This window comes from Mandrillus leucophaeus, unplaced genomic scaffold, assembly GCF_000951045.1.
Source record: "Mandrillus leucophaeus isolate KB7577 unplaced genomic scaffold, Mleu.le_1.0 Scaffold329, whole genome shotgun sequence".
In the NCBI taxonomy this organism is placed as follows: Eukaryota; Metazoa; Chordata; class Mammalia; order Primates; family Cercopithecidae; genus Mandrillus; species Mandrillus leucophaeus.
The window spans coordinates 1,173,948-1,185,866 of NW_012103465.1; the positions used below are offsets into that span (position 1 = coordinate 1,173,948).

Sequence of the window (11,919 nt, forward strand, 5' to 3'; positions counted from 1 at the left end):
AAATGGGGAAAGGATTCCCTATTTAATAAATGGTGCTGGGAAAATTGGCTAGCCATAAGTAGAAAGCTGAAACTGGATCCTTTCCTTACTCCTCATATCAATAGTTTTTAAAAAGTTTGACAAAATCCAATGCCCAACAATGATAAAATTTTCTGCAAACTAAGGATAGAAGGGAATTTCCTGAATCTGAGAAAGATCATCCACAAAAATATATAACAAATATTATACTTTATGGTAGCATATTGGACTTTTATGTATAATTGGGAAACTGTCAAGGACAATTGCTCTCTTTTGCCTATTCAATAAATTGTTCAATATATTCAATAAATTGTTAAAAGTACAATTCTCACCAAACTGATCAATCTCAATTATAATTGGATCAAGCATTTTTGTAGAAATTGACAACTTAATTATAAATATATACAGAAATGCAAAGGACCAAAAGACCCAGAACAATCATGACAAAGAAGAATTAAGTTGAAGGATATAGACTATGAGACCTCAAGAGTTACTTTAAAGGTAATCCAGACAATATGATATTGGTATAAGGATAATCAAAGGAACAGAATAAAGTGTTCAAGACTTCTATTTGGTCATTTGACTTGAAAATGTCTTTTCAATAAACATTATTAGAATAGTGGAATATCCATATGAACTAAAAATAATTCTTGGCCTCATACCTAATACCATATGAAAAATAATTAAGATGAATTACATACCTAAAATATAAAAGCTAAAGCTATGAAACTTCTAGAAGGAAATAGAGGATAAATCATTCAGTATTGAAAGTAGCAAAGGGCTCTTAGGACACAGAAAGCAATAAACAAAGAAGAAGAATGATTAATTAGACTTCAAATTTTAAAACTTCTGCTCAACATAAGACAACATTATGGAAATTAATAAGCAACTACAAAACATCCATAAATTACATATCTGATACAAGCCTGGTATCCTGGATATATACAGAACAACTACTCTATGGACACACAACCAATTAGTAACAGGAAAACAATTTGAATTCACAAGCACATGAAAAAGTGCTTAACATCATTAGACATCAGGAAAATGGAAATTGAAACTGTAATGAGATATAACTCGTATCTCATGAAAGATCAAATGTTAGCAAGAATGTGGAACAACCAGAACTGTCATTCATTATTTGTTGCTGGGAGTGTAAAATGCTAAAACCACTTTGGAAAAAAATTCTGGCTATTTCCTATAAAACTCATCATGTGCTTACTCTATGACCCAGGAATTTTACTCAGATTTTTGACTCAAGAGAAATGAAAAAAACTATGTATAGAAATATATTGGAATGAGAAAATTTATAGCAGCCATATTCATAATAGCCAAAACCTGGAAACAGCCTCAATATCCATCAAAATGAGAATAAACAAATTGTGGCTATTACTTAGCAATAAAAATGAACAATACTAATACTTGTAACAACATAGACAAGCCTGAAAACACTATGCCGAGTGACCTTAATGAAGAGAGTATATACTGAATTATTTCATTTATAGGAAGTTCTAGAAAAGACAAAGCTACTCTATGGTGGGAAAAATATCAGAACAGTGATGATTACCCCTGGCAGAATGGCAGTGGGGAATGACTGGGAAAGGGCATGAGGTAATTTTCAGGAATGATAGCATCTTAAGATTTGTGTATTTCAATGGACAGTTTGGAAATTTAACCTCAATAGAAACAAATAAAAATCATCAACAAATTTTGAATTCTAATTAATGATATGCAAGTTGAAATATATGGAGGTGAAATATGCTATTAAAATTCACTCTGAAATTCATGATTAAAGATAAGGTAGATTGATGGATAAATAGAGAGATAGATATATGGATAGATATATGATAAAGAAAGTTCCTCACTCTGGCTGACTCCAGATTCAGTTTGGAAATCAGTTTAACTTCTTTATCCCAAGGTAGTTAATAATAAAAGAGCTTTGGATATTTTAGCTAACCAGAGAAGAATCCATACCGCTGCTGGCATTTTACACTGTATGTGGATTAACACCATATGTGAGATGGAACAACTTATATCTAAGTTAAAGAAATGACACTCAATCATCCAAAGTTAACCCAAGGCATTGTTGGTTCTAATTTTCTTTATCAGACTGGAAATCTTTCAGAGGGTAGTTCAGTACTTTCTTAAAATACTTCTAGTTACACTTTCACTTACTTCTCTGTTGTTTGATTTTTGTTGTCCAGAGTCTAAAAATGCTCAATAAATGATTCAAAGACAAAAACAGGATGAAATCATTCTGACCAACACTTAAACTGAAAGTCACATTTCTGCAAACAACCTCATTTTCAAGGAGAATTGACCACAGTGGTGAAGATCTGGACAACCTTTGGTGGTCTCCCCTGCAGCTTTGGATGAAGGAAGACCAAAAGGAGGGCTAAGAATAAAAACATTCTCATACTCTAGGAAAAGATTGATTGTTCTCTAGCTATGGTATCAAGTAAGTACCAAGACCAGCTTAAAATCATTTTATCAATGCATGAGAATTGACTTATATCAGGAAACATGCTTTGAAAGCCAACTAATCAGTAACCACTGAAAGTGAGCCAATCAGGAGATTCTTCTTTGAATAAGACAGGGGGTCTGGATAGGCACAAAACTTACCAGCATGAGACTCAAACTTCAGCAAAGCACTGCTGTACCCCAGAGTAATCAAGATGGACTCCTTCCCCACACGGCAACATTCAGTGTTTCTGTTGAGTAAGCATTTAAAGACACAGACACCATCGTCTATATAGAGTAAAAAGAAAAAAGGGATTAGATAAACTCACTTTGGCCTTTGTAAAAAGTATTCACAAGTGTCATTCCTACTTTTCTCTCATGTTCCCAAGGTTCCACTTCTGTCTTCTTGATATAATGCCTCCTAGACATATGTGAATATGAGAATCAGAGATGAGAAGAATCTAATCATGGCCAAATACCAATTCTCTGCATGTGGATTAAAGCAGAGCTCAACACTGACTCCTATTTATTGGCTCTTGCCTCTATGTCCAGGGCCCCATTGCCCACAATTCTTACAGTGCCCAAGTCAACTGTGTGTCTCCTGACAGCATCCCAGGAGAGTTAAGTCAATGTCTCGAAGACATTCTCGATCACCTGTTATTTGCCAGAGCTATCACAACAAATCTCCATTGTGTTATCATTGTCAAGGTTCCTAGTGAAGGCAAGACAGAGTGTTTAGGCCCAAATATGCACAGCTTATAAGTGGCAGAACTGGAATTCAAACCTAGGTGTTGTTAAAAGAAAAACTTTAGGCCAGGCACGGTGGCTCACGCCTGTAATCCCAGCACTTTGGGAGGCCGAGGTGGGCGGATCATGAGGTCAGGAGATCAAGACCATCCTGGCAAACACGGTGAAACCCCATTTCTACTAAAAAATACAAAAAAAATTAGCCGGGCACGGTGGTGGGAGCCTGTAGTCCCAGCTACTCGGGAGGCTGAGGCAGGAGACTGGCGTGAACCCGGAAGGCAGAGCATGGAGTGAGCCAAGATCGAGTCACTGCATTCCAGCCTGGGCAAGAGTGAGACTCCTTCTCAAAAAAAAAAAAAAAAGAAAGAAAGAAAGAAAGAAAGAAAAACTTTAAACAAATTAAATCCAACAGTGTTTAATTAAGCAAAGAATCCTTCATGAATCAGACAACTCCCAAACTAGAAAAGGTTCAGAGCCACTGTGACTCTGCAATGTGGTCTGGGAGGATTTACTGACAGAAAACAGCAAAGTGATGTATAGAGAAAGGAACGAAGTGAGGTGCAGCAACAGCTAGATTGATTCGAGCTTGGCTTTGGTCTTATCTGAATAGTTGGTTGCCTGTGATTGGCTGAAACTTGGTGATTGGTACAAGAGTAGATTACAGTCTGTTCACACATCCCATCATGTTACTATGTCCACTATGTCCAGAAAAACCTTTAGGCTGAATTTACAAGGAGGTAGCTTTAGGCTAAACTAAACAGTATTTGACTCCAAAGCTCATGTTCCTTCTACCACAATGTGCTGACGAAATCATGATAAAGACGGAGCTTAGATAGTTGAGAACTTACTTGCTAAACCTCCTTTTACAGGTTAGACAGGCCTTTAGCACAGTGTGATGTAGTGTGGTGGAAAGAGCAATGAACTTGGGGTTTTACTTTTATCTTTGAAAGCCAACAGGAACTTCAATTACCTAATCACACTGAGTCATAATTTTTAATCAATCATGTAAAATTAAAATATTGGTGCTTATTTCATAGGCTTTGGTGAAGACCGAATAATAAAGGTAAAATAATTTCTCACCTACTATTAAAATAATAAGGGATTATTATTGTTTCATCCATTTTTAAGACAGATTTCTTTTTTTTTGAGACAGAGTTTTGCTCTTGTTGCCCAGGTTGGAGTGCAGTGGCATGATCTTGGCTCACCACAACCTCCACCTCCCCAGGTTCAAGTGATTCTCCTGTCTCAGTCTCCCAAGTAGCTGGGATTACAGGCATGTGCCACTATGCCCAGCTAATTTTCTTGTATTTTTAGTAGAGACAGGGTTTCTCCATGTTGGCCAGACTGGTCTCAAACTCCTGACCTCAGGTGATCCACCCGCCTCAGCCTCCCAAAGTGCTGGGATTACATGCGTGAGCCACCGCGCCCGGCCGCCAAGATAGATTCTTATGGCCTTTCATTCTTTCTTATAAAATCAAATACAGAAAGTGTATTAACTTCAAGACATAATTATATGTGAAATTCTACTGTTACACATGAGCATATGCACCTTCATGCACACACATTCAATGCACACACACTCACATACACAGAGTTAAGATGACCAAATATTTTCAAATGTTTTCATCTGTTACTTCAAGTGAATGAGTATCTCTTGATGAAAGCATTCACAAATATTTGTCACAAAATGTCTTGGCTGGTTAAATAGTACAGATGTTTTGAAAACATTTTCCTGGCATCAAACATGATTACAGGTTTAGGTATTACAGTCCAGTCAGTGTCTCAAAGGCATCAGTGCCTCCTTTCAGGGAAGTAACCATGGATGCAGATGCAGAACAAGGGATGCTGGGGCTCTTCTAAGTATGTGATCTTGAAATCATAAGAAATGTTTTTCAAGAAATTAGAATTTTTAGTATTTTGCCAACTGTTCCTCCTATGGTTTAGAAGTAGAATAAGATAAAGAAGGGAGGAGGATTCTAGGCTCCTACTGTTTCTGGTACATACATGACTATTGTAGTCTGTAAGCTCTTTGCTGGCAGTAGTAATTTTACTTTATTTTCAGAATCAATGCCTTTTTTTTCTCAGTTAAAACTCAAGCACAGTGCCTCATACTTAATAGATATTCGTTGAATCAGTAAAAGCATTTCTCCACGTATTGGTACCATCCCAGAAGAGATAAAAACCTTCAAAATTTATCTGGTTCAATTTTCTTTATTCTGAAAGGCTCAGAATTTCTGTTTTGTAGTTGTTTGTTTTGTTGTGATTTGATTACAACATAAATTGAGTTTTTTCCCTATTTTTATAAATTGCAAAATGTCTGTCTATATATTATTCTCTTTCTTCACCTCTCCCTATCCTCTGTTAAAATATGGGTGGAGAAGGTATTTTTAAGCATGCCATAAAATCCAGAAAGTACAAGTAACTACTCAAAAATTTAAAATATACTGATGTAAAACAATTTTAAACACTTTAAACAAAATTGAAAAACAGTGATAAGCTGGGAAAACATTTTCAACATACATAAATACTTAATATTCCCAATATACAATTAGCTCTAAAAAATAAGAAGCAAGCATCCCTATTGAAAAGTCAGTAAGAGGCTGGGTGCAGTGGCTCACTCCTGTAATCCCAGCACTTTGGGAGACCAAGACCGTTGGATCTTTTGAGCTCAGAAGTTCAAGATCAGCCTGGGCAACACATTGAAACCCCATCTCTACTAAAAAAACAAAAAATAGCCGAGTGTGGTGGCCCACGGGGGCTGAGGTGAGAAGATCACCTGAGCCTTGGGAGGTCGAGGCTGCAGTGAGCTGTGATTGGGCCACTGCCCTCCAGCCTGGGCAAGAGAGTGAAACCCTGTTTCAAAAAAATAAAAATAAAAATAGAATAAAAGTTAGTAAGAGGCATTAGCAGCTAGAAAAATGCTAATAGCAAAAAAAAGTGAAAAAACAATCTCAGTAATAATAATAAATTTTTAAAATGAAGTCTTTATCTCATTAAAATTTTAAAAATATGTTGATATATCAAATGTTGGAGAGAATATAAGAAAATAGTGAATGACTATTATTGGAACTGTACATTTCTGTATTTCTGGAATGTATTCTGCCCTTATGAGTCAAAATCTAAAATTTATATATTCTTTGCTAGACATTCTACTTATCATTATTTCTTCCAGGCTGTACTTTTTCAAGTGTGGATGGATGCATATTCAAGGATATTCTTAGAGTTGTTTACTATAGCTAGAAAATTCAAAGAAACTGAGTCTATCACTTAACACAGTTGTTTAAATCAAATACAGTACACCTCCGTGTTCAGGTTGTAGACAGTATGTATCTATCTTAGTAGCAATTTAATTTTGTTTTTAGCTTCATAGAAAGCTGTTTAAGGCCAGGCACCGTGGCTCACACCTGTAATCTCAGCATTTTGGGAGGCCGAGGCAGGCAGATCACCTGAGGTCAGGAGTTCAAGACCAGCTGGCCAACATGGCAAAACCCTGTCTCTATAAAAATACAAAAATTAGCCGGACATGATGGTGGGTGCCTGTAATTCCAGCTACTCGGGAACTGAGGCAGGAAATCGTCTGAATACGGGAGGCGGAGGTTGTAGTGAGCCGAGATCGCGCCATTGATTGAACTCCAGCCTGGGCGACAGAGCGAGACTCCATCTCGAAAAGGAAAAAAAGAAAAGAAAAGAAAGCTGTTTAAAAAGATACTCACCAAAGTGGGACTTGAACAGTGAAAACGCATGGACGCAGGGTGGGGAACATCACACACCGGGGCCTGTCAGGGGGCGGAGGACTAGGGGAGGGATATCATTAGGAGAAATACCTAATGTAGATGACGGGTTGATGGGTGCCGCAAACCAACGTGGCACGTGTTTGCCTGTGTAACAAACCTGCACGTTCTGCACATGCACCCCAGAACTTAAAGTATAATAGTAATAATAATAATAATAATAATAATAATAAAACATACTGACCAAAATGTCAACAGTGGTTCCCTCTTGATGGGGAGATTTGGGGTCATTTTAATTTTTCCCTCTATACAGTTCTGCCTTGTTTGACATTTCTAGGTGACTACTTATTTTTACAATCAGAAACAAACAAAAACAAACAAACAAAAACAAGAAAACTATTTTCATTTGGTAAAAAGCAATCAAACAAAAAACAAACTACCATTAGTGTATTTCACCAGCCTCATTCTTTTAATTTTTTCTTTTATTAGATATTCATTGGTATTTCACTTAAACGTATTTATTAAGGAATTACTGCATCCAATATTACTATTATTCTAAAGTGTGGTAGTGGGATCACAGCTCACTGCACCTCCCCTTCCTGTGCTGAAGCTGTCCTCCCACCTCAGCTTCCTGAGTAGCTGGGACTACAGGCCCACACCGCCCTGCCCGGCTAATTGTTTTTGTATTTTTTTTTTTTTTTTTTTTTGGCAGAGATGGGGTTTCACCATGTTGCCCGGGCTGCTCTCCAATTCCTGGGCTCAAGTGATCTACCTACCCCAACCTTTCGAAGTACTAGGAATACAGGTGTGAGCCACCATGCCCGGCCTAATTCCCATTTTTAATCATCCATAAGAATGAACATCTTCCCATGTCTTTTTGCTAATCGTATAACTTCTTGTGTTGTATATTTTCCTGTCCTGTACTAACCAGGTTAATACGTAAAACAAACATTCTAAATGATTTCTGTTAACTAATGGAATCAAGATTAAATTGCAGCTATTTTAGGGGAAAATATATAATCAAGTGAGAAATGTATCTTTTTTAGTATAAAAATTTACATTAGAAAAATGAAATATGATTTAAAAATTATTGCAGAACACACATAACTCTAACAACAAGAAACGCCACAACCCTGATGGAAATGAAGTGGTGGGGACTCTCTCCCAGGTGCCTTAGGCTGAGGCTCAGGGCAGTTACCTTTCTATGACTTTATTATTGCTGCTACTACTATGAATAACTATAAATAACTACATTTGCAGAACATTCTGACTCCCTTTCACAATCATCTCATTTCATCTTTTCAGTGGCCCAGTTGGCTGACTGCCTCTGTATATTTACTATCATTTTACTTTTGAACTTTGCTTCCATCAGCAGGACTCTGCTGCTTCTTCAAAGGGCAAGGCCTGAGCAGCAAGGAACAGCAAAGGAACAAGCAGAAAAAGTTCATATCCACAGAACTTAGTCAGCTTTAGGAAAGCCCAAGCCTTGATGAAAAATCACATTTGCCCAGAGGTCTCTCAAAGAAAATTATGACGATGGTGACTCCAGACCCTTACTCTACCCCACTCCCTCAGCCTCTTCTGACAAAACTTCCAAAGGCACACCAAGAAATCTAGGATTCACTCATTTTACAAGTGCAGATGAGTAACCACAGAAAATGCCACAGAGTAAAGTCAAGAGTATTGTCCTTCCTTCTCTTAACCAACATTTCTCTACTTTTTAAATATATACCCCTTTCCTTTCAGCCTATACAAATGCAAAAGTCCAATCTTCATAGGAAAACTACAACACTAGTTGACCAAGAATATTAGAAATCAGGCAAAGTCTAGAACAGGGGTTCTACAAAATATTTTTATTCATAAATTATACTAAACAGAACATAACTCATTATCTAATAATATAGTACAGATGCAAACTCTATGCTAAGTGACCCTCTTAATATTTCCCTATCTAGAAATAGGAAGTTAGTCTACCTAAGGACTGTATTTCCCAGAAATCGGTAACTAAAAATAATTACCTAGGCAGTACCTATACAGATGGAATAAAGTATATAGATAACTGTGTAGTTATTATTTTTAATAAACAACCACAGAAAATGAATGAAAAGAAAGATTTGTTCCATAATCCAAAAAGAAAGAAACTTCCATAATGCATGATTCTGGAACTCCCAAAAAACCTAATATTAAAATTAGCTATCAATACTAATCATATTATACAGTTTTTTATGAGATGTGACAAAAACAGTAATAAATTGCATATTCACAGCTTCTCTCACTTCTCTACCTAGTAAGGAGAATTTTGTTTCTAAGATTAGATTTTAGTTTTCTTTTTCTTTTTTTTTTTTTTTTCTGAAGTGATGGTAGTGAAGAAAAACTGAAAAGGATTGATTCAGGTTGAAAGGGGCCAAAAGTTAATAGCAGAGGAGAAATGAAGAGAATGGAAAAATAAACTAGAAACGAAAGATTTGGAAGAGGCTTTAGAGTTAAGACAAGAGGTTGAACCAAATATGAGATTACCACAAGAGATGGAAGGACAGCTTTTAAAGAGCATATGTCAAACTCAAAATACAGATACTAATAATATCACCACCAATTATGAGTACTGAAACCGTTGTTTGGTTTTGTTGTAGGTTTGGTTTGGGAGATTATTTAGGTGAGTCTGAGGTAAACTCATGAATCCTTTAAATCTGAGTCTATAGGTTAAATACAGGAAGTCAGAGATTTCAAGTATGACAAGAATTCAGCACGTTGTTGCAGGCTTGAAGACAGAGGGAACAAGGAATGTGGGTGGCCTCTAGATGGTGAGAGCAACCCCAGCTAACACCCAGAAAGGAAATGGAACTTCAGTCTTACAACCACAAGGAACTGAATTCAGCTAACCACAAGATGAGCTGGGAAGCAGAGTTTTTTTTTTTTTCTCAGATCCACCAGACTAGAGCTCAATCCAGCCAGTACTTTGATTTCAGCCTTCTGAAACCCTGCAGAGAATTCAGCTACATTTTGCTGAACTTGTAACCTACTGAAACTGTGAGCTAATATTGGGTTATTGTCTTAAGCCACTAAGATTGGGGTAGTTTGTTAAGCAGCAATACAAATCTAGTACAGGCAGCTAGTCACCAGATTACCCTATATGAAGCCTAGAAGTCATACCAATAATCAAAACTTCAAAACTGCTTCTTAGAACCTCACATCAAAATGAATGATCAGCCAAAGTATACTAGCTATTTGAGGAAAGCCTCCAAAATGAAAAGAAAAGCAAAAACAGAAATAGAACTTCAAGGAGACAGAGATGAAACAGAAAACAGTAGAAAAAATTTAATATAATTAATATAGAAGACTTTTTCATTCAACAGTTGTTTATTAAGCACCTGTAAGTGTCAGGTAGCATTTTAGAAGCTAAGAAATCAGGAAAAAATATTGTGTTAATAAACTACCAACAGAATACTACGAAAAAGAAACAAAGCAAAGAAAAACAGTGAATTTTTAAATGTAGCTGAAATAAAACATTCAATAGAAGAATTAAATGGTAAGTCAAGAAAATCACCTAAAAAATAATAGAACAAGAAGAAAAATGACAAAGAAAAGATGAGAGAAAAGAGAAGAATATTAAATAATTACTTTTGATGTTCCACTGTTCAGCCAATAGAAGTTCATTCATTCATTCAGAATGAATGAATAGAGAAAGCAGAGGGGAAGAATTTAGCAAAGAAACCAGGAATTTTTCAGAAATCAAGGACACGTGTCTCCAGGTGATAAAGACTCCTCAAGTATCTAGATCAGTGAATGAAAAATTACATACACCAAGGCAAATTGTTGTGAAGTTCAGAGCATAGGGATAAAATTAAAATCCTAAAAGCCTCCAGAGAAAGAAAAAACAAAATAGGGCACAGATGAAAGAAGTGAAATAGAGTGACAGTGAACTTCCATAGTGACCCTGGAGGCTTGAGGTAAATTGAAGAATTTCTTTACAGTCATAGGGCAAAATAATTTTCTATACCTAATCAATCAATCAATCATGCAAAGGTAGGATAATGCATTTCCAGGCATACAATAATTCAAATGGCTTACCTTCCAAGAACTTTTTATTAGGAAACTACTGGAGAATATCTCAGTAATAATAACCAATACAGAGAAGTAGCTGGAAAAAACAGAGAGAAGGTTTTTCTCTAATATCCAGTATGAGGGATGAGTAATGGAAAGTATCATGATGACAGCCATGTCACAGGTGGAAGCTTTAAACAAAAAAATGTTTGCAAGATAGGAAATTTCGCAGCTGCAATGAAGGATATCTGCATAAGTGCACGAATATTATAATACAACCACACTGGAAAGGGGCAGGAAGAGAAGTGAGGCTATGCGGATACTGTGAGGGTGTTGGATTTTCACCCACTAGAGTCATTAGGGAATGTCCAACATTGATAAAGCAACAAACATCATCAAAAACATATTCTTTAGAAAATGGAATCAACACTAGAAAAAAAAGGAAAACAGCTAGTTTAGCTAAAAATGGTTGCCTCTAGGGAGTGGACTCAGGAGAAGTGATGGTTCAAGGAACTTTCATTTTTCATTATAAGCTCTAAAGTCCTATTTGAATTTTAATTACATGTATGTGTTATTTTGAAAAAACAATTTGAATTAACAATAAATAACATCTACTTAGTGCTTACTTTATGCTAAACACAGTGCAAGACACTTCATGTACATAATCTCATGTAATCCTGAAAACCCTCTGACATGGGAAATGTTACTCCGTTTTTTTTAGACTGTGGATCTGAAGTATCCAGAGATTAAGCTCCCAGCCTGGGATTACACAGTTGCTAGCGTATCCATGATTTAAACCCAGGAAGCTTCATTCCAGAGGCCACATTCTTAACAAAACACCACATGTTCTCACTCGTAGGTGGGAACTGAACAATGAGATCACTTGGACTCGAGAAGGGGAACATCACACACCGGGGCCTAT

General features: G+C 36.4%; 1 protein-coding gene across 1 annotated transcript in view; it reads right to left on the reverse strand.

Moving 5' to 3' along the window:
• LOC105545458 (histone-arginine methyltransferase CARM1-like) overlaps positions 1-11,919 on the reverse strand; it is a 161,938-nt gene that overhangs the window by 134,000 nt on the left and 16,019 nt on the right. The window contains 1 exon segment of the mRNA XM_011988408.1: positions 2,641-2,766. Coding sequence (XP_011843798.1) covers positions 2,641-2,766 — 126 coding nt within the window.